The sequence below is a fragment of the Trichosurus vulpecula genome, chromosome 8, assembly GCF_011100635.1.
Source record: "Trichosurus vulpecula isolate mTriVul1 chromosome 8, mTriVul1.pri, whole genome shotgun sequence".
NCBI lineage: Eukaryota > Metazoa > Chordata > Mammalia > Diprotodontia > Phalangeridae > Trichosurus > Trichosurus vulpecula.
In genome coordinates this window covers 33,175,282-33,198,421 of record NC_050580.1, presented here as the reverse complement: position 1 = coordinate 33,198,421, position 23,140 = coordinate 33,175,282, and the positions used below count along the sequence as shown (strand labels likewise).

Genomic DNA, 23,140 nt, shown 5'->3' with positions numbered 1-23,140 from the left:
CTATTTCAGTATGACTGCAAACATCCTTCATGCTCCCAGCAAAGCAGCCAGGCCTTTTGGTTTGAAGGCCAAAGTCTTCAGGCTCTGAGCACTGAAGAGACCCACAGAGTCTCTAGCTGGCTTCTTTGGCTATATTTAAAGAATGCTGCCCACCCCAGTATCACTTTCACTCTCTCTCACTGGAGAGAGAGAGAGAAAGAGAGAAAGAAACAGAGATAGCATGCTAGCGCACACACACACACACACATGCACACCCACCCACCCTCTGCCGCCTCTCTTTTTATTGACTTTGGTCATCCTTACAAAGCACACTGCTCATGCTGTTGTCCTACCAAATTTCTAACATCCACCTAATTTGTCATATTTTGTGAGGAGCTCTCAAACCGTTGTTTCAGTTTTTGAAGATGTCGTCTTCCCTGAAAATAGTTTATTCTGCCAGTTAGCTCGAGTAGTGGTTTTTCAAGTACCATGATTTATTTTATCCAAGGCTTTCTAATAAGCTAATTCTCCAGGCCTCTAATTAATTAGCTCTCTTCAATAGATTTCTTTGATTGTTTTCCCCTTTCCTGACCGAATACAGGGTCTGATTGCAATTGTGATCATTATTCCACAGTGGTTCTCTTACAGACACTGGAATTCTCTTTCATGGAGTAATGCTCCCATCATGTGGACCTTGGGAATATTGTTCCCAAAGTGGATTAAAAATGGTATGGTCTCTTAAACAGGCATCTCTTAAATTTGTATTATTGCAGCAGCCACTGAAAATTTATGGTCATCTGGTTGAAATTAAGCTGAGACCTGAGCTGGGCCCATAGGCCAGAGGTTTCCCACCGCTCTAAAAAGGCTTCAAGTGACTTTTGTAGGCAAGACTTCTTTTAAGTTTGGTGTCTATGCTCTGGATGACCCATCCTTCTCTCCTCCCTCCCTCCTCCCCCCCTCCCCACACATACCTTGGGCAGTCTGGTGATGCCTAAGGACCCCTCTCAAAATCATGTTTTTAAATGTCTAACACATAGGAGTAAAGGAAACCAATTATGTTGAAATATAATAGCAAAAATAGTTAGAAAACAAGTTCTAGAAACCTAAGTTAAGATCCTCTGTTTTAAAGAATACCAGTGATTTTTACCTAATCAGTCATTTAATCAGCTTACTATGTGTTAGATTCTGTACTAAGCAGGATACCAATTAAAAACAAAAGATAATCCTTGCAAAAACATTCTGCTGGAAGGCTCACATTTACAGAAATAGGTATATACAGGATATACACCAGGTGAGTGGAAGGAGATCTTAGATAGGATGGTGCTAATACCTGGTGGACTCCTGCAGAAGGTGCCCTTTGAGCTGAGTCTTGAAGGGACCCAGGGATTCTAAAAGGCAGAGGGGAGGAGGGACAAAATCATGGGTTCAGAGGACATTCAGGGCAAAAGTGTGTAGATGGGCGAAGTAATTCTAATAGATAATAGCCAGTTTTTTTACTCTTTGTGTATCAAATTAAGTCTACATTCCCAGGCAACCTGTTCCGTGCGGTTGTCTGACTTGGTGGGACTTGGAGTTTTAAACTTTATAGCTTAGCTCTGTTTTGGGGTGACCTGACCCAGAAACACTAAATAAGCAGCAGAGGCTTCATTAGGCTCTTAAATGAGTGAGGGCCCGGACAGTTTGCCTACTGCTCAGACACGAGCAGGGATTGATGAACGTGTCAGAGCAGCTCCGGCCCCCTCGCCTATAGACTTGTCTCCTCTTGCCTCTTTGCAAAGTGCCGGAGCTGTCCTTGTGTCTTCCTGCCACCGCTGAGGCCGATGATGGTGCTTGGGAAGAAGTCAGGTCACTGGGCATGATTGCGTAGAGATCCTACAGCATTGTAAAAACAGTTTGGAAAGATTTAGAAACTCTGATGAATGCAGTAAGGTGGATTTTAGTGTGCGTGAGGTGGATTTTTGTTCTTTATCTTAGAGTTTAGTTTCCCAGGCTCAAGGTTTAAAACATCTTCACCATGCTTGCGCAGCATCATATGATAAATAATATAAACATTAGTGCTTAAATTGTAAACATCCACTGCGACTGCGCAGTGAGATATAAGGATGAGATAATGTAAACTTGTGAGGCTGTTGCTGGCAATATGCCTTCTTTGTTGCCCTATAAAGCAGGTGGGCACTGGTCAGTGAGTGGGGAACCCATAGGGGAACATGACGGTGTAATGCTATTTGTGCCTCAGCTGGCCCCCATTGAGACTTGAGGGCATTTAGGGGATGCGCACAAGCTGTCCTGTCTCCATTGACGTAGGGGCAATTGCCCGTCCCTCCCATCCCGTTGGCCCCTGCAAGAAGACCAAGTAGGGAATGCCATAGAAGTTGGTGCTCCTATTATCAGCAACCCTCTGTGGGAAGACTAGACTAGAATAAAGTGAGATTATTAACCCCTCCAAAGCTGTCTTCCTGTCTGACCAGATCAGGAGTGAACCTGTGTTAGCAGCCCTTTGTGTGCTAGTGCTTACCTGTCTTACAAATTCAACAACCACTCATGATTCCAGGGGACGAAGGAAGCAGGCTCCCCGCCTCCTCAGAGAGCTGGACTTGAGTTGCAGAAAGAGACACATTTTCCAGCGCATCCAGTGTGGAATTTGTTTTGCCTGATTATGAGTATTTGTCACTACAAGGGTTCCCCTCCCTTAGGGAGGTGAGAGGGAGAAAAATAATCTTGATAATTGAAGAAAAAACGTTTTCATTAATAAAATTAACACCTTAGCTTTGGGTCAACAAGATGAAGTTGACCCCTGTGGTGAGATGTAGGTTACTCACATTACTCTTAAGGTTTTTAGGAGCCACTGTCCCCTCACCTTTTGCCTTTTGTTTTTGTTTTCAGAATGTGTTCCACATGGTCGTGGAAGTACCTCGATGGACAAATGCGAAGATGGAGGTAATGGCTCTCTTTTGGTAGGATGGCCTATGTCGCTTTTTACCCAGAGGCATCACCAGACTCAATGGAATCCGCCTTCCTTTGGCATTCCCATCTGGCTTCAGCAATTCTTTCCGAGTGCCCTGTGTGTGCTTGTGTATAGCCAGTGGGGGGTGCTGGTCCACAATTTCCTCATCTATAAAATGGAGACAATGCTTCTTGGCCTATGTTATGAGGGTCTTGTGAGGAAAGCTCTTTGTAACCCTTCAAACACTCTCACGTGAATGATTATGTCCCAGGCTGCACTCGGGATCACCTGTGCCGCCCCCCCCACCCCGATTCTGTTGTCATTCCTTCCCACCCCCCTCCACCCCCATCTCCACTCTGCCCAGTGCAGCTGCTAACTGGGGCTCCTAGATTTTAGAGCTGGAATGGCCTCAGATCGTCCAGTCTCACCCCTGCATTTTATGGGTGAGGAAACTGGGGCACAGAGACACTCAGCCATTTGTAGTGAACAGGAGGCCCTGGCTTCCGGTCCATATGCTCTGATTCTGAATTGAATACTGTTTCACAGACTTGTCCCTGATTACCCTCATCCTGAGGTTGAAAGGTCAGATGGCTTCCAGGTGGGCCTCGTGGAGCAGGAATCCTTTCTTCTTCATCCTTATTTCTCCTGCCACATATATGGCTGGTTGTGATTTTAAAACAGCAAGTCCAGTCACTGATTTTATTACTGCGGTGTAAACATTTCAGAGGTTGAATCAAGGGATTCCTGCTTCTCCAGCCCTGTCCAAATCCCTGTCTGAATAGCATCTCGCAGCAAGCTGCCAACCTCATGGATCTGTCTGTTTCAGATCGCAACAAAGGATCCTCTAAACCCGATTAAGCAAGACGTCAAAAAGGGAAAACTTCGCTACATTGCCAACGTCTTCCCTCACAAAGGTTACATCTGGAACTACGGGGCCATCCCTCAGGTATGTTCCTGCACAGTGAATGAAGACGCCTACTGTGTGCAGAGGATTGTGTTCAGCACTGGGGATGCAATAGAAAAGCCAGTCAGTAAGCATTTATTAAGCACCTACTTTGTGCGCTGTCCTAAGCACTGGGGATACAAAGAAAGACAAAAGACAGCTCCTGCCCTCAGGGGGTGATGCCAGTCTCCAGTCACATGGGAGGATCCCATGATCCTTAGCAGGCACTGATACCGGTCTGGGCCAGGACTCCCCTGCAGACAAGGCTGAGACTTGGGTGACGAGACTCAAACTTTGAACAGCACCCCCCTAAAAAGAGCACATGCAGAATTTAATGTTTGTCCCAGTAGAATTTAAATGCCATGTCGAGGGGAGAAAATGGTTTTGACAACAGAAATTAAAGTGAGTAAACTGCAGTGTGGGAGCCCTGGTAGCTGTTGTTTACATGCTGACCAGAAGGTAACTGGCTTTGATCCAGTGGTCCTGGACTGTTTGTCTTTACAGGGGAAGGCGCCTCCACAGGAAGCTGGAGTGGGTGGGGCATGTTATTGAGGAATGATGGGAGGTGCCTGGAAAGGGAGGGGTCCTTAATGGGTGTTTTTCTGCATTGTGGAATGGTGGTGAAGCTTGAGTGTTTGGGTCAGACCTTGGAGAGGGGAGGATTCTTTGCAGAGCTGAGGGACCGGGTGTGGAATGCCTCACATGATGTAAAACTTGTTCACTGTGTGAATTTTACTGTCTGGAATTGACCTGATTTGCTGAACTGGTGTTTTCTCTCTTTTAATTCTTTGTTATAAAGGATGTCACTGTGGGGGAAGGAGGAAGGGATGGGAGATGGAGGTGAATGTGATGATGTGGTTTGTGTATTTTTTCAGTAAAATCCAGAGTTAGCTAAAAAAAAAAAAGCCAAAAAGAACAAGGCTCCTCGTGAGTTGGAATCACACCTTTTGGTTCTTGCTTCATGAGCTTCATGCTGGAGTTTTTGTTTATGGAAGGATTCTGAATCATTATTCAGGTGAGATAAAGGAGTGATGGAGGTGTTTTCAAGCTTAGTCCTGAGTAGCTGAGGAAACCACTGTGGCAGTTTCTAGTCACTCATCACTATTCTAGCCTCATTCACTGGTAGCTGAGGCTTGGATTGGGCCTGGCTGTCCAGAGGCTGTGCTCACCTCCCACCAGGCCTTCCTGCTGTGGCCCAGACTGGACTGGAGCTCTGGGAGGGGGGCAGGTGACTGTCTGGGTCTGCTCTTCCTTGCAAACTCTAGGAAGCCAAGCCCTTTAGAGAAGAGCTGTGCCCAGGGTCCGTGTGCACGTCCAGGTCAGTGTCACAAGCATTTATTCAAAGTGTGGCTCTGTGCCAGGCACTGAGACTACAGTAACAAAGGAGGCAGGCCCTGCCCTCAAGGACCTTACACTCACTTGGCAGGGGGAAGTCTGGGAGCTACACAGATCAGTATCTGCATGATAATGTGATGAGGAGGGCAGTTGGCAAAAGTTTAATGTGGCCAGGCCTCTCATCACATCTGTGCACATGCTTTCATTTTTGGTTTGGACTGTGACCTTCCAGGCTAGAGTGCTGGCCTTGGGGTCAGGGAGACCCAGGGAAGTCATGGATGGTGCTCTGTCCGCATTGATGGAGAGAGGTCGTGGACCAGAGCTCCCCACACTCACAGGCAGAAGGTTGGCTGGAAGGTGTTTATTTTTTAACCTCAGCAGCTCACTGTTACCCTAAAGCTTCTTCAGCTTGCTGTGTGTGGGGAGGAGTACCCACAGCAACAGAAGAGGTACTTGAAGTATACCAAGACAATTCACTTGTAAGAAAAATACTTGGTACTTTGTGATCCTTGGCCCTCTCCAGAACCATGGAGAAACTCTTGAGAGCCCTGTCTGCGGAGCTCCTTCAGAATGCCAAGAGAGCCCTCCCCCCAACCCCTCCTGTCTTGACCCCAGGCCAGCCGTGGATGCTGGCCCCATGCATTGTGGAGCTCTGCAGACCGGGGTTTTACGAAGCCTTCAGGACCTTGGGCAGGATGTCTGAAGAACAGGGATTCCGATAAAAGCAAATGTTTCTCCAGTTACTTGAAAGGCCATCCTATCTGTTCCGTGCCCCCCATCCCCCAAAGCCCTGACTTTCTCAAGTCGGGGCTCATTTGGCATGGTCTCTAGTCCCCTCATTACCTGAGCATCCTCCTGGGGTGCTCCAGCTTGTCATCCTTTCAAAAGTGTGATGCCCATCACTGAACACAGACATGTCCCATGGGCTCTGTCCAGGAGAAGGGACAGTGGGGTTACTACCTCCCTGGTTCTGGACAATATGTCTCTTGTGACACATACCCTCATTTCTGATCACCTGGTGAAAAATCTGACCTGATCAGTCAACATTTATTAAGTGCCTACTAGGCATCAGGCACTGTGCTCTGTGCTGGGGACACAAAATAAGGCAAAAGACAGTCTCTGCCCTCAAGGAGCTCACAATGTAATGAGGGAGACAGCATGCAAACAAATATATGCAAACTCGATCCTGTTCTTAACAAGTTGGTTTTCGTAACCCAAACACGACTTTTTAGATGTTCCCTGTTGAATCTCCTCTCAGCACAGCCAAGAATTTACAGTTGAGGAATACCTTTAAGCCTTTAAATGGGGTTCCAGTTCTAAACATTCAGAGTCACTTTAATGAAAGCTGTTTGCTTTTAATGTTCATAAAATATCTATTTTGTTTTCTGTATATTGACTCTAGTAAATCATTGAGTTTTATTAACTAGTTTCTAAGATTTCATCCAACTTACGATACTATTTATAGCTTTGTTGGTATTTGTTCCCCGTCCACACTTTGCATGCCAAAAATGTATTCCCTCTTCACCTCCACTTCTGAGTCCCTAATTCCCTTCAAAGCTCAGCAGGAGCAGTTTTTTTGATCCTCCCAGCTGTTAGTACCTCCCCCTCTAATCCTCCTCCCCCAAGAAATTACCTCTCTCTATATTTTTTAAATTTTATTTAATTTATTTAATATATTTAGTTTTCAGCATTGATTTTCACAAGAGTTTGAATTACGAATTTTCTCCCCATTTCTACCCTCCTGCCCACTCCAAGGTGGTGTATATTCTGGTTGCCCTGTTCCCCACTCAGCTCTCCCTTCTGTCACCCCACTCCCCTCCCATCCCCCTTTCCCTTCCTCTCTTGTAGGGCAGATAAATTTCTACGCCCCATTGCCTGTGTATCTTATTTCCTAGTTGCACGCAAAATTTTGTTGTTGTTGTTTTTGAACATCTGTTTTTAAAACTTTGAGTTCCAAATTCTCTCCCCTCTTCCCTCCCCACTTACCCTCCCTAAGAAGGCAAGCAATTCAACATAGGCCACATGCGTATCATTATGTAAAACCCTTCCACAATACTCATGTTGTGAAAGATTAACTATGTTTTGCTCCTTCCTAACCTATCCCCCTTTATTGAATTTTCTCCCTTGACCCTGTCCCTTTTCGAAAGTGTTTGTTTTTGATTACCTCCTCCCCCTGTCTGCCCTCCCTTCTATTGTCCCCCCTTTTTTATCTTCTTCCTCCTTCTGTCCTGTGGGGTAAGATACCCAATTGAGTGTGTATGGTATTCCCTGCTCAGGTCAAATCCGATGAGAGCAAGATTTACTCATTCTTCCTCACCTGCCCCCTCTTCCCTTCCTACAGAACCACTTTTTCTTGCCACTTTTATTCGAGATAATTTACCCCATTCTATCTCTCCCTTTCTCCCTCTCTCAATATATTCCTCTCTTAGCCCTTAATTTGATTTTATTTTTTTAGATATCATCCGTTCATATTCAACTCACCCTGTGCCCTCTGTCTATATATATATATATATATATGTATATGCATATTCCTTTCAGCTACTATGATACTGAGGTCTCATGAATCATACACATCATCTTTCCATGTAGGAATGTAAACAAAACAGTTCAACTTTAGTAAGTCCCTTAGGATTTCTCTTTCTTGTTTACCTTTTCATGCTTCTCTTGATTCTTGTGTTTGAAAGTCAAACTTTCTATTCAGCTCTGGTCTTTTCACTGAGAAAGCTTGAAAGTCCTCTATTTTGTTGAAAGTCCATATTTTGCCTCAGAGCATGATACTCAGTTGTGCTGGGTAGGTGATTCTTGATTTTAATCCTAGCTCCATTGACCTCCAGAATATCATATTCTAAGCCCTTCGATCCCTTAATGTGGAAGCTGCTAGATCCTGTGTTATCCTGATTGTTTTTCCACAATACTCCAATTGTTTCTTTCTGGCTGCTTGCAGTATTTTCTCCTTGACCTGGGAGCTCTGGAATTTGGCAACAATATTCCTAGGAGTTTTCTTTTTGGGATCTTTTTGAGGAGGCAATCTGTGGATTCTTTCGGTTTCTATTTTGCCCTCTGGCTCTAGAATATCAGGGCAGTTCTCCTTGATAATGTCTTGAAAGATGATATCTAGGCTCTTTTTTGGATCATGGCTTTCAGGTAGTCCAATAATTTTTAAATTATCTCTCCTGGATCTATTTTCCAGGTGAGTGGTTTTTCCAATGAACATTGTCTTCCACTTTTTCATTCCTTTGATTCTGTTTTATAATATCTTGATTTCTCATAAAGTCACTAGCTTTCACTTGCTCCAATCTAATTTTTAAGGTAGTATTTTCTTCAGTACCTCTATATATTTTGTATGGGCCTATATAAATACATGTCTCCCCGTCTAATTTAAGCTCCCCGAAGTCAGGGGTTTTTGTCTTGTATCCACAGCCCCTGGAACAGTGCTTGGTACAGAGTAGGTGCCTCATAAATGCTTCCTGATCCATAGGTTGACTTCCTCTAACTATAATTATCTTATATATTTATATAATTATCTAATATATGATAATTATCTTGGTATGTCAAAATCTTTTTGAAAACTGAGGCAAATCCCAGCCATCTAAGTCTTGTCTGAGGCTCAGAGAGCAGAAATGTCTTCCCCATCAGCAGTCCCTGGGATTGGAATCCTTGGCTGATGATGGGAAAACCACAAGTTTTTTAGCACCTTTGGAGGGGAAGGGGCCGGCACCAGGGTGGTGCCAAGTGTGAGTGGAGAGGAGGTGCCCTTGGGCCTTTACATCTCCTCATCTCTTCTTGTTGCCCTCAGACTTGGGAAGATCCAGGACATAAAGACCAGCATACTGGGTGCTGCGGGGACAACGACCCGATTGATGTCTGCGAGATTGGGAGCAAGGTAACTGCCCTGGTGAAACTGCCTTTATCTGGAAGGGCCCACCCACTCCCCTTCAGAAAAGGGCTTCTGTTCTCTGGTGCTCAGTGGCTCTCACAGTCTGTTTTCTGGGTGTTGAGATAGAGAATCAGTTGGCCTGTTTCATAGAGCTGGAGTGCAATGGAATAGAGAGCTCATTGGGCCCACTGCCACCCCCAACTTTACAAATATGAAAGCCAGGACTCAGAGAGGTCACCAGGAGCTGGCTTTGGTGTATTAGAAAGGACCCTGGATTTAGACTCACACACCCATTTAACAGCTCCCAGTGCCTCAGCTTCTTATCTGTAAAATGGAATGACAAACCCTTCGCAATATTCTTGGGAGGATCTACTGAGGTGTTTGATGTAAAATGTCCAGTAAACCATTATGTGAATCTCAGCTTTTTTTTCCTCCCTAGCTAGGTAGTGTTCAGATTGGAATTAGAACCCTAGGCCCCTGGCTTGGGACTCACTGTAGGGCTCTCACATGTATAGTAGTAGAGAACTCGCCCTGTCCTGGGCTGCTCCAGAGGGCAGAACCAGGACCAGTGTGGGCAAGCTCTGGATGGGGCAGTTTGGGCCAATCCTAACAAGCTTCTCTCTGAAGATGAGGCTTGTGGTAGAAGAGGCTGGACAAGGTGCCCTCAAAGAAAGAGCCCTTCTGGTCCTCTGATGGTTGTGATTTGAGGCTTTGCCAGGTGTGAACAATCCATAGGATTCTAGATGGGAAGGGAAGGGAGCTGAGAGGGGCCTCGTTCAGCTCCTCTTCTGAAGTCCAGGGGGACTAAGTGACCGTAGGCTCACACCAGCCATAAGCATCTAAGTTGGGATTCGAACCCACAGCCTCTGAATCACATCCGTCCCTCTTCCTGCTCCCTTGGTGGGCCATCTCTCAGTTTCTTCAGGTCACAGTAAGTACCCTATGTGTGTGCTCTAGCCAAACTTTGATGCTTATTTAAAATACCACCCGAATGTGGCTTTCTCCCTTTTAGAGAGCACATTATTTCACGGCGTGGTAAGAGTGTAAAGCCTCTGTTCCCTTGCCCAGAGTGGAGCTTAGCTTCAGAGCCTGGAAGGACTTTGGAAACCATCTGGTTTGGCCCTTTTGTTAGAGAGGAAGAAAGGAGGCTCAGACTAGCAGAGTGGCCTGCCCAGGGTCCCACAGCTACGTAGGGGAAGCCTCTGCTTCCATATCCGGCGTTCTTCTGGTGTGCCACTCTGATGCTCTTTGGGCCTTGTACAGGCCGTGCTGGCAATGCCTGCTGAACCTGAGCAGTCCCATGGAGCCACTCAGAGGTCAAATCTAAAGGGTTCATGGATTGTTCGAGTGGGAAAGGGCCTTAGAAGTCCCCTGGGCCCAGAGAGGGTGGGATAGCTTAGCTGGCCTGGGCCTGGGCCGGGACCAAGGCTTGATTCCTCCCCCAGACATGATGGATAGCTCAGGAGCCCTCAGGAGCTCCTCTGGTTCTTTTTCAGCTAATTAAACCCCACCAGCACTTGGGACAGCTGTGGGGCAGGGGCTGTGAGCCTGCCCCTCTTGGTCTGGTTAGCCTCTGCCAGCCAGGGACACCCTCCCCATTCCACAGCATTGGCACAGTCATGATTCAGGTTTTTACCCCTAGATATGCTCGAGAGGAGAAGTGATCAAAGTGAAAGTTCTGGGCATATTAGCGATGATTGATGAAGGAGAAACTGATTGGAAAGTCATTGCAATCAACGTGGATGATCCCGATGCTCCTAGCTATAATGGTAGGTTGTGCTCAGCGGGCAGCTGAGATACAGCCGTGTCTGGCCTGTCTTGGAAATGCCTGGTGCTTCAATCCCTAGACCCCCCCTCCTTCTCATGATTCTTATGGCTCTTGTGCTTTTATTATTGGAGTGTGAGCAGAGCAGGGAAGCCTCCTGCCCAGATCAGCCATGTTCCAGGGTTGACTCTGCCCTTTGTGCACATTTTAGTTCGGGTGGAATAAATGTGCTAAATGCACACACCCTTCCTGTTCAGAAAGTAGGCCTGGAGCCTCGAAATGGAATCATATCATTTAGCACTGCTGAGAGAGTCCTTAAATGTTCTCCTGTCCAGCCCCCTCATTTTGCATAAAGAAACCGAGACCCAGAGAGATCTACTTTCCAAAGCCACATCACTGATCAGGAGCCTGGCCATGCTTTAAATGGGCGTCCCCTGTCTAGACAGATCCTAGAAACCCACCCCATCCCTCCTGTTATAGAGGAGAACACCAAAGCCAAGGGGGAAGTTACTCACCCAAGGTCACATAGTTGGTAGCTGAGCTTTGGCTGAGATCCCCAGGTACTTGGCCTCAGCCAGGATCTCATTCCACTAAACTCCTGCATTCAGTTGGCTTTTGGGCCCATTTTAGGTTTGCTGGCAAAGCTGTGTGCCCAGGGTAAGCAGAAAGAGTAAGGTGCTGTGGTAACATTGTTCCCCTGTACCTCCCACACTTTAATCTGTTCTCATATAATTCTCTTTTCGGCTCATGTGAGCATCCTTCTGGAACTGGCTAGGTTTGGGAGTGGGAAGAAAATGATCATTGGATACTGCCGGGAGGGCCTAGCAAGAGACTCCACCTAGTTCAGCGGGACTGGCCATTTGTTTGTCCAGCCAGGACAGTTCCATGTAGCCCATCTCTTACCTCCCACTGCTCTCCGCCTGTCATGTTTTCCTGAAGGGCAAGACAGAGGGACAGTCTTTAAGTAGCCCCTCTTTTATTGGTACTTTTTAGCCAGGAAGTTGGATATTCAACAGAGAACAGAGATTCCATCCTGCTTCCTAGAAGAGTTGAGATTTACAGGACAGTGGGAACTATGCTGAACCATGGAAAAGTCTTGTCCAGTCTTCTGGCAGACATTCAGATCCATCTCTAGCGGAGAGCATCAGTTCTTGACCTGCTTTCCTGATAATGTTCTGTTTGGTGGGATCTTAGAGGCCCGGTCGCAGAGCACCCTACCCCACTGCCTCTGGCAGGCACATGGCATCTACCCAGAGCCTATTCCGTTACAGAAGACCCGTGATCAGGGGGAAATGGGAACTGGCCCTGCCTTCCTGCTGCCTGTGTGTGCCCCTCTCTCTCCCACATCCCCCAACCCCCAATTAGCAAGCATCTGAGCTTCCTCACTCATCAGGTTTGCCTGAGAGAGATATGGGGCCTGGACAGAGGCATGTGCTCTGTTGTAGTCCAGACTTACCTTTTCTTTCAGAGATGATCTGAAATTCCTTTTTAAAAGTCTGATACTAGACATGGCTGCTGTGTTGGTTGGTTTTGCCCTAAATTGTTTTTCTTTGTTACAAGGAAGGTTTCCTCAGGGAGTAGCTGGTACAAAAAGCCAAAAACATAAAGCATTTTTTAAAAAAATCAAACACTAATGACCTGGCAACATCTTCAGGGCCTAGCACATACTTTGCGTGTGGGAGGCCCTTAATAAAGGTGCTGATTGATTTCTAGCTTTACAGTGAAATATACCGGTGTTCTGATAACTGACCAAAATATAAAGCAGTCCAGGGAGCGGTGAAGGCCAGGAGTCAGCTCTGCCTCTGGAACGGGCCGGTCTCACATGCAGGTGCCCTGTCGATTAGTGTCTCTATCCATAGCATATGTCCATACATTGCTGGGAGGTGAAAGTTCTGGGGCTTACTACCTGCTCTTTGCCAGACTGTGTCTAGTGGCCTGAGTGTGACTTACCCTCCACAGTCTGGCCCCAGCATTGCACCCCAGGGCAAGTCTCCTCTCTGTTTCATAGCACAAATCTCACAGTGCTTTGCTCATGCTAAAAATTGGACATTTGTGGAAGGGACATTTATGTATCCTTCAGTCAATCTAGGTTTGTTTTGTTTTGTTTTTAAATTTTATTTATTTATTAATTTTTAGATATTAGTGATGTCAGAAAGCTGAAACCTGGTTATCTAGAAGCCACTGTGGAATGGTTTAGAAAGTACAAGGTGCCTGATGGGAAACCAGAAAATGAGTTTGCTTTCAATGCAGAATTTAAAGATAAGGTAAGCTGTCTCTTTCCTAGTACTAACCCGGTTCCTGTTCAGGCTTAGAATTTTACAGTGCTGTTGTTAAAAGACAAATACTAATACTGCACTCTATGTTTTAGGCACAAGTCTGATGGAAACTGTTTTTTGTGATTTAAACCATATTCTACATCCAAGCGTTTCTAGTTTAGAAAGATGATGTCCAAACTGGCACAATCACCCCCATGTCCTTAGACCTCTCTCTTCCCCAAGACAACTCGAGGACACATTTATAGGAATACTGAACCAGGAAAAGGTCCTGACGTGTTCAAGCTCAGTTTTTCCAGAGTAATTGCCCCTTCATCCCAATGGAGAGCTACCCACTTCCTTCCCTGGTTGCCCTTGTCAAAGCCTGAAAGGGTCCTTTCCCTCAGCGGGGTCACAGGACAGTGGCGCCAGGGCCTGAGGGTGGCGGTGTGGATTTTTGTCCTTTGTAAATGTCCACCCTAATCCATTTGCCTCAGGAAGACCCTTTGTCCTTAACCTACCAGCCACCTTCCTAAGGGAACAGGTCTGGAAAGGCTTTATAGACTAGAAGAATATTTTATTATTAATAATAACACCAGTAACAGCTGGCATTTATACTGTGCTTTATGATTATTGTCTCCTTTAAGCCTGGGAGGCAGCCGCTATGACTATCCCCATTTTACAGATCAGTAAACAGAGGCAGAGGGGTTAAGTGACTTGCCCAAGGTCACACAGCTCCTGAGTGTCTGAGCCTGGATCTGACTCCAGTCTTCCCAACTCCAGGCCTGGCCTTCTGCTACCAGCTACCTGTGCTTAATAATGCGCTTTCTCACTACCATTCAGAGAGCCGCTTACTTACAAATGTCTCTGGAGCTTCGTGTCACCTTTAGGGAGAACTCTGCATGGAACAAATCCAAATGTCAGTAAACAGGATCTGTCTTTGCTGCCAATGTGCTTTAGAAGACTGCCCCCCCCCCGCCCCCCCAGACTGACACGTAGGTGGGAGGGAATGCCCATCCCCAGGACATCCCAGGCGCTGCCGATAGGAAAGTGCCTCAGCTGGAGGAAAACAGAATTGAGGTGGTGGATTAAAAAAAGGAAACTCATTGCCTGCCTCTAATCCAACACGTGTGTCTTAAAATTGTAGGACTTTGCCACTGACATCATTAAAAGCACTCATGATCACTGGAAGGCATTGGTGGCGAAGAAAACAGATGGAGGAGGAATCAACTGGTAGGTTTGAACCCTTCCGGGAGGTCAGTGTACTATCCCTGCTCAGCTTTGCTAGGACTGGAGACAAAGACAGGCCTGTGATTTCAGGAGGTTGGGGAACTCCCAGCGGAGGAAACTCCTGTTACTGATGCAGGTGGGCATCCTCTCCGTAACTCACAGCCAGGATGTGTCAGAGAGTGAACTTGACCCCAGGCCGCCTCCCCGTCCACTCCACTGTCGTGCCTCTCTGACATAGAGCAAAGGTTTTAAAACAACCACAACTACCAGGTTTTAGGAGGGTCTTAGCTGAGGGTTTGTTGTGGATTCACCAGATGTTTGGGTGCCTGCCACATGGGCACAGCGGGAAACACCAAGATGAGGCACCTGTGGTGTGGCCAGAGACGTGAGGCATCATTGGAAGCAGTGGAGAGTCGGCCTCTGTGGCGACCATTCAGTCTGACCCTGGGCCTCTCTTCAGCTCCTGCTCTCCCAGGAGGTGCTGGTGGGGATACAAGATGGTCTGTACCCTTGTGGCACATATCACCCATCAGGGAGACATAAATGTATCTGGGGCTTAATACAAGATAGGCTTTGCCATGCCCTCAAGAGAAGTAGACAAAAGTTCTTTCCCCCAGGAATCATTGACATTATTAAGTACCTACTCTGTGCCAGGCTTTGTGTGCCAAGGGCTGGGGTTACAAAAAGAGGCAAAGGACAGTCCCTTCTCTGAGAGCTTACAGTCTAAGGGTATGACAGATTGTCGCTGTCTTGTGGCGTCAGCGAGCGCTTCCCTCCTCCACTCCTAAGGGCTCACCATATCGGTGCCAGACTTGGCATGGTCACCTGATGCCCTTTAGCTGCAGCTTGGAATTCCTGCCCTAGAGGTGTGGACCGCCCAGCCCAGCAAGAATAGTGAGGTAGTGGTCCTCCCCTGTCTTCCTCCTCCTTGGTTTCCTGGAGGGTGGCGTAGGCTGCTCCTGACTGTCTTTGTCAGTGCGTCTATGGCAAAGGAGGAGGAACTTCCAGGGCTGGGCTTTGTGCCTGGCCTCCGATGGTGCTTCTCATGAGTGCTTGTGGAATTGGACTGAGCCAGACGAAAATGAGTGTAGACCAGAACATCTGACTTGAGGAGACAAATTGTTGCAATATTGGTTAGTGCAAGCAATTTTTCTTAATCTGCTGGATAAAAATTGAGCCTTGCCTCACTGATCTCAATCATTGTAATGTCTCTGCCTTTTTGCTCTACTGGGTGCCTTTTGCAAAGGTTTGTGGGTGTCAAGACTTCTGCTCCGATTCCTAGCTATTGGTTTTTTTTTTTCTTCCCTACAGCATGAACACGACCGTAGAGGACAGTCCCTTCAAGTGCAGCATGGAATCTGCCAAAGCCATTGTAGATACTGTAAGTGAAAATGTCATTCTCTAAGCCGTCGAGGCAGGAGGCTGAACCAGCAGAGAAAGAGCTTCCTTTATTTCCTCAGTCAGTGTCACCTAAACCCGTGAACTTGTTCCAAAACCCTGGACTCACGGGCTCCCCAAGAGGGTTAGAAGAGATCAGAAGTTGAACAATTGGTGGCCTAGTGGATTGTTAAGTAGCCACCCTCCTAGGAATGATTCAGCAATTCCTGGGGGGGTTATTAGCTGTGCAGTAATTAACCTTTGAGTGTGCCAAGAGGCTTAAAAAGGAGTTGAGTTAGTCTGGACCAGGAGCGCAGGCAGCTAGCCACACTCTCATATGTGACCTGAACCAGATTGAAGTGCAAATGGGACATATTTGGTGAAAAAATTGCATTTTTAAAACGGTCTACGTGCAACTTGGAGGGACGCTGCATCCATTTGAGTTGGACACCCCTGCTCTAGGCAACAGTAGTTAGGGAAGAGAAAGTTTTTGGTGACATAGCTGTTTGTTGGGGGCATAGAAAGGGGTGCCAGGTAGGTGGGTGCTCCTCAGTTGTGTCCTGCTTTCCTGAGATAAGAGAGAAAGGGAAGCCTCCTTAAAGAGACATAGATTTGTTTCTTTTAATATATTTTTTCCCCAATTACATGTTTAAACAATTTTTTAACATTTGGGTTTTTTTAAAGTTTTGAATTCCAAATCCCATCCCACACCCCGAAGGTACGCAATCAGATCTGGGTTATACACGTGCAGTCATATAAAATGTTTCGGTATTAGTCATTAATTATGGGAAGACTCAAATGAAAGAAAGAAAGTGAAGAATAGCCTGCTTCAGTCTGCATTCAAACCATCTCAGCTCTTTCTCTGGAGGCAGAGAGTACGTGTCATCATTGGCCTTTTAGGACTGTCTTGGATCATTGTATTGCTGACAGTAGCTACCTCATTCACAATTCTTCATTGTACAGTACTGTGTACAGTGTTCTCCTGGTCTGCTCCCTCCATTGTGCGTCAGTTCATGTAAGTCTTTCCAGGTTTTCTGAGATCATCCTGCTTGTCCTTTCTTGCAGCACAATGGTATTCCATTACAATCATACCACAGCTCGTTTAGCCATTCCCCAGTTGATGGATATCCTCTTGATTTCCAATTCTTAGCCATCACAAGAGAGCTGCTACAGATGTTTTTGTCCAAATAGGTCCTTTTCCCTTTTTTGGCTAATCTCTTTGGGATATAGACCTAGCAGTGGTATTGCTGGATCAAAGGGTATGCACAGTTTAATAGCCCTCTGGGCATAGTTCCAAATTCCAAATCCAGAAGGGTTGAATCAGTTCACAACTCCACCGACCAGTGCACTAGCATCCCAGTTTTCCCACACCTCCTCCAACATCCGTCATTTTTCTTTTTTTTTTATAATATCCAATCTGATCGGTGTGAGGCGGTACCTCAAGAGTCGTTTTAAGTTGCATTTTTCTAATCAATAATGAATTAGAGCATTTTTTCATATGGCTATAGATGGCTTTGATTTCTTTGTCTGAAAATTGCCTATTCATGTCCTTTGACTTTATCAATTGGGGGATGACCGTATTTTTATAAATTTGAGTCAGTTCTCTCTATATTTAAGAAACGAATGTGGCCATAGATTTATAAATTTTTTTGTCTAAAGAACTGTCTTAGTGAGCATCATCCTAAGACTGGTGGAATCAGCCTCTGGGTGAAGTTGGAGCATGTCTGCCCACGGATATCTTGTTGAGTTTATCTTATTTTCTTAATCACCTGCTTTGGAGAGGCCCAAGGGCTATGGCAAGCCAAGGGATTGCGTTGGATGGCCTGAGTCTCCATAGAGGAAGCCAAAGAAAAGGCCTGGCTCTGGCTCCCCGATGGGCTGAGCACCAAAGCACAGGTTGGGGGGAGCCACCGTGACTCCCTGTCAGGAGCTGTTGGCGCAGCCCAAGCCAAGCTGCGCTCAGAGTTGAGATGCACAGCTGTTCTGTGACAGAGAAAGCAAGAGGCAGCCTATGGGATCATGGCTCTGCAGCTGGAAGGGGCCCAGGGCCAGCGAGTCCACCCCCACCCGAATCTTACAGATGGACAAACTGAGGCTTGGGGAAGGTAGTGACTTGCCCAAGGTTACACAAGGAGTAAGCATTAGAGGAAGAATTTGAACCTAGAGCCAGGGGGCATCCTACTGACCAGTAACCTCTTGTGAGAACTTGTAAGTGTAACAGCAACCCGTCAAGTTTGTCTCTTAAGGGACAGAGCGGTAGTGACCTGTGTCAGTACAGTGAAATCTTGGGGTGCCATGTGGGTGATTGAGTGAGCCCTGGGTTCAAGCCCTGGCGCCAAGACGGGCTCACCTTTCTGTGCCTCATTGTCCTCATTCTCAGAAGTATGTGCCCCTGCCTCAGGTGGTCAGTGACCGTGCTTTATAACAGACCCTTTGGGTGCTCGATGATAGAGTGATGAGTCAGAAGCTCCCTCCCCCAAGGCTGAGCAGCTGCTCTGCCGCCCCGCCGCGCCCCCCCACCCCCCGTCATCTCAGGAGGAGGCTTCTTAAAGAAACCCAGGGTCTGAGAAGGTGTTTGTGAAGAACATTCTGATTACAACATTTCAGTAGAATTGGTTCCTTTGTGGTCCTTTCTGTTTTTTTTTGTGCAGCTAAAAATATGATTGCAAGAAGGGGCTCATGAAGCAAACAAAAGTAGGATGGCTGGCTCAGGGTGTTGTTTGGAGTGCTAGAATGGGTCCTTCAGCTAGTGGGGGTGGGGGTGGGGGGCCGGCCTTGAACTTGACCCTGGTCTTGTCTTCACTTTCAGGACTCCCTCCACTACAACCTGCCACCTCATACTGGGAGGCCTCATACTCCCGGAGACTCTGCTGATTTGCTGGTCTGGGTCTGTGCATTGGTATTGTGTGCAGGCCCAGTCCATAGCAGAGTCTCTTCCTGTCATATGAGTTCCGGCAGGGGTGAGCCAGACTTCGCATGAGCTAGTCCTGCAGAGCTCAGGCCTCAGTGTGACAGGCTGGGGGTCTGCTGTCTCAGGTCCAGCCTCGCTTATTCAGGTGCAGAGCCTCATCAGCAGGCAGCTGGCCCAAGTGATGGAGCCGTTTGGCTCCCAAGGTGGAGAGAGGCTGGGGTCCAGCCCTCATCGGCCAGTGGAGGGGCCCCCACATGGATCAGACCACAGATTCTCAAAAACAGGCATTTCTACAGCATGGAAATTCAGGGAGTGGGCCTGTGTTTGGGGCCTCATGGAGGCACCCACAACGTGGTGGTGTTGGCAGGGTCATAGAGCTAGGTCTGGAAGACCCCCAAACTGTAGATGTGGTACATGCTCACTAAATACTTGAAAGGGAGGGCAGGAAGAGAGGACTTGAAAGTCCTCTCGCCCAGCCTAGGGAGGTCTCCTAGTATGTCTCAGGGGCAGAATTTGAACCCAGGTCCTGTGACACCAGGGCCATCACCCTTGTTGCGACAGTTCCTTGTTTTTATTTTTCATTTGTGACCACAATCTCACTTTCTTTTTTTTGTAGCTGCCACCACCTTGTGAATCTACGTGTGTCATTCCCACAGACGGTAAGGTCTGCTTGGCTGCCTGATGACTTGAGCACAGCATGTGCAGGAGACGTTCCCTTGTTCCCCCGTTTGTCCTCAGTGATGGCAGCATTAGGAGCCCAAAGAGGGGGGCCCAGGCCGCTGCTTGACTTCCCTGTACCCCTCAGGCCATTCAGAAATTGTCCCCTTCTCCCCATGGGGGCGACTGGCTCGTTTCTGCTCCAGGGGAATCTCCCTCGTGGTGAAGAAGAGGCTCCCTTGTGAGGCACGTTGCTGGGGGTGTGGGCAGGGGCTGGGTAAAAGCAGCCAAGCTACCTCGATCCGGAGCCATTGCCCCCCAGCCCCCAGGGCTAGCGACGGCGGGACCTCAGTGTCTGGGGGTGGTGGGCACTGCACTAAATGTGGGGCTTGAAGCTCGTCTGAGGCTTCACCAGTAACAGCAGAGCTGAGTCAGGCAGCCGCTGTCGGCTTAGTCTTGGGGGTAATTACCCCAAAAGCAGACCCTTCAAAAGAAAAATAACTTCCCTTTTCTGCTCCTGCAAGAATCACAAGCAGGCAACTCTAGAAAACCGTCAGTGAATTAGACACACCTGTCCGAGGCTAGCCAAACAAACCCTCTGAGCAGGGGCATGCTTGGCCACTGAAGGCCAGCCCCCTTCAGGACCCCTCTTCAGTTCTCAGAGAGTACATTGTACCAAACTCAGCCAGCTTTCAGCCAGGAGGCATTTATGAAGCACCTACTGTGTGGCCATACTCTATGCTGAATGGAACAGTCCCTGCCCTCAAGGAGCTTATGCTCTTCAGGCTTTGTGGACTGGCCTGGTGACAACTCCCCCTTCCACAGTGTGTCTCTCTTCGGAGGACCAGCCCCGCTAAACTCAGGGGGCTCACCCCCCAGGGCAGCTCCAGGCTCCCATTGGCTTTGGCTACAGTGGCTCATTAAACTGTGTCCTAAATCTGTCCTCATTGAGGGCAGTTGAACACCTGATTTCCCCAGGTATTGAAGGCCACGTTGACTCTGTTTCCCACCACGATTTTGAGCAGAGATTCTAATCTTTTTTTTTTCTTTCTCTCAATATAGTGGACAAATGGTTTTATTACCAGAGCAACTAATGGCCCTTCAGGAAGACCAGCCAGCGTTGTTGCATTCCCTTGGTCAGGAAATCCTAGATTCCAAAGTCGTAGCTTTGAAGAGGCAGCTTTTTGAAGCCAAATTCCATGTTAACTAGTTGTGTCTATCCAGAATGTTCCGTCCTCCCACAAGCAGCTTCTCCCTATCCCTGCCTGCATAACAACTCAATGCGTCCCCAGGGCTGGGCTAGAGATAATTGGAAAGCCCTTTGTGGAGAGCTAGGTGTGCAGAAGTAAGCATGCTTTGGGTGTATGTGTTTACCATATGGTAGGAAATAAAATTATTTTGCTGAAACTGAGTTAGAGAGAATGGATTTTTTTTAACCCCAAAACATCTGAAATAAAACATTTGCTAGGCAAGTACAGGTATTCCTGTTTGACAGGATTTCCTGATTTTATTTTCTACAATGTTCATTGTAAAATTCGCCTCGTAATTAAAAATGGAAAGGCATGTGGCAATCAAGTAAGCCTTGATAAGATTGGCCCAGAGAAGGCGTAGGCGACATGGGGCACACAGGCAGCCAAAAGAGAAGGTGGGCCAGTCACATCATGATCTAAACATATCAATGCCCTCCTTAGCCTGGAGTCCTACTATGGCAGTGTGGGTCAAGGGAGAGTTTTCTGGGTTGGGATTCATTAAGGCCTAGATTTATATCCTGCCAGTTACTCAGTAACTGTGGCCTATCCGCTCTGAGCCTGAGTCCTCATCTGTAAAGTGGGGGTGAGGAGGCAGTACAACGTCATGGGACTCCAAGGATCAACGGAGATAATTCACATCAAGCTTGGCCAACTCCAAGTAGGGTGAGAAACTCAACCCCCTACAACAGGAGGGAACTGAGAAATGTCTATTGAGGCCTGAGCCTGTAATGAAACCAGCTGGGGCAGAGCCTGCCGACCCTTAGCTCCATGGGCTTGTAGCTGCTAGGCGTCTTGAGGCAGGATGTGGACTAAGATCTTCCTGACTCCAAGGCCAGTGTTGGATGCGCTACTCCACTTAGTGCTGCCAGGATTTCTACCATTCAACTAAACATTGCACTAATACATAATACTTCTCAGCCAAACCTTCTTTATTTGTAGGAAGGTCAGTTTAGTTTAGAGGAGATTTATTACTCATGTATCTCTGGTATTTAGAATAAAATTGCAAAAAAGATCAAAACAGAAGCCAGACAAAAATGAACAAGCTTAATGAACAAAAATGAACAAACCCAAGAACTCAATTCCAGGTTAAGGAAGGCAGAAACTCAGGTTACGGGAGTAACCCAGTAGACCTCCCAGGTGCTGTGTTGCTGTATTAACAATCCGGCTAGCAGCTCCTGTGGGGGTGTAAGATCCCCCCCACAGCCAGCACCCAGGAGGCTGCTGGGACGCCGGGAAAGCACAGGTTCTTTTTATCTGCTCAAACAAGGAAAGCACGGTGAAGGGGTTGACCAGCTTACTTTAATCCAACATTCAGTTAGCATACAGACAACATTCATTTAGTTCAGGGGAAAACTCCAGCATTCAGTTAGTTCAGGGAAGCAAAGAGACAGGCCAAATACAGATTACAGTCAGCTAGTTCAGGGGAACAGCCAGCACCCTGAAGTTCAGAATATTCATTTAGTTCGGGGGAAAACAAAACCAGCACCCTGAACTTGAGAACTAAATACAAACAAATTACAAATATCAACAGGCAGACCCAATACAATTCATAGTTACCAATATCTGGGCTCGGCCAGAGAGCAAGGGCTGGCCCCGAGTCATGCTCCCCACTGCTGCTGCACCAACCGGAAAAGGAAAGGAGGATCTTCAAGCTGTCCTCTCCCCTCTTATAGAGTTTTTGACATCATCAAGCCCCGCCTGAATGACCAGGGCCATTGGTTCTTGAGTTGGCCTCTCCCCCTAGCGTAGACTAGGTTAACACTCAATAGGGTGTAGCTCTGGAGTCAACACCTCCCCTCAGCCAGCCCCATGACGCATCACGCAGGAAGTTCTCTTCTTCCTGGCATGGTTTCTGGGCTTCCTGCCCCGGAAGTGAAGCCCCAGCGCCCAGCGAGGCTCAGTGAGGTAAGCTGAGTCACTCAAAGAAAACAAAGGCCATTGTGATTATGGTTGCTGCCCACCAAATACGCAAGCGCCCAGAGGGAGGGCCTCAGTGTTTTGGGTGGGTCCTCCACAAACACATGGTCCCTGAGCCAGCTTAAAAAGTAATCGGGATACGCGGAACCAAAAAATACAGTAGAGCATAGATAATGCGAATGTCAGCATGTGGGCCAGCCTAGCAAGGCTCTCTGTGTATTTGAATTCTGACACCTGCAAGGCCCAGGTAGAAACCTTGAAGGATGAGGGGGGAGGGAGGCAGCGACGGAGAGGCTTCGGTCTGACTCCCCTCACCTGTGAGATCTTCCAAAGCCTCCTTGCCACGAGGAGTGTGAACTGCCCGGACCATCCTCAGGAAGCTGGCAATGTAGTCTATCGCCCCAACAGGATGACCTGCCATCCCGAAGCCGGGCAAACATGTTCCAGCCCAGATAGAATTGAATTGTCAAATGAATTTTATTTCAAATATTTCCCCCATCAGGGACACCTGCTGCCACTCACATTTCTGCACTGCTTTCCTTACAAAGTGTTTTCCTCACAAAGCCCTGTGCAGTAGCGAATGCAAGTCTTTATTGTCTGTTTTACGTGTGAGGAAACTGAGGCAGCGTGGAGAAGCGGCCAGAATGCTGAGCTTGAAGTCAGGAAGACCCGCCTCCCACACCTGCGAGCAAACCACTTAAGC

At 47.4% G+C, this 23,140-nt stretch overlaps 1 protein-coding gene across 1 annotated transcript in view; it reads left to right on the top strand.

Moving 5' to 3' along the window:
* PPA1 (inorganic pyrophosphatase 1) overlaps window positions 1-20,681 on the top strand; it is a 38,540-nt gene extending 17,859 nt beyond the window's left edge. The window contains exons 3-11 of the mRNA XM_036736914.1: window positions 2,863-2,916; window positions 3,750-3,869; window positions 8,998-9,084; window positions 10,721-10,847; window positions 12,980-13,107; window positions 14,243-14,328; window positions 15,637-15,706; window positions 19,230-19,272; window positions 20,333-20,681. Of these exons, the coding sequence (XP_036592809.1) occupies window positions 2,863-2,916; window positions 3,750-3,869; window positions 8,998-9,084; window positions 10,721-10,847; window positions 12,980-13,107; window positions 14,243-14,328; window positions 15,637-15,706; window positions 19,230-19,272; window positions 20,333-20,364 (747 nt within the window). The 3' untranslated portion in view covers window positions 20,365-20,681. The remainder of the gene's footprint in view (window positions 1-2,862; window positions 2,917-3,749; window positions 3,870-8,997; window positions 9,085-10,720; window positions 10,848-12,979; window positions 13,108-14,242; window positions 14,329-15,636; window positions 15,707-19,229; window positions 19,273-20,332) is intronic.
* The last annotated feature ends 2,459 nt before the right edge of the window (window positions 20,682-23,140 follow it).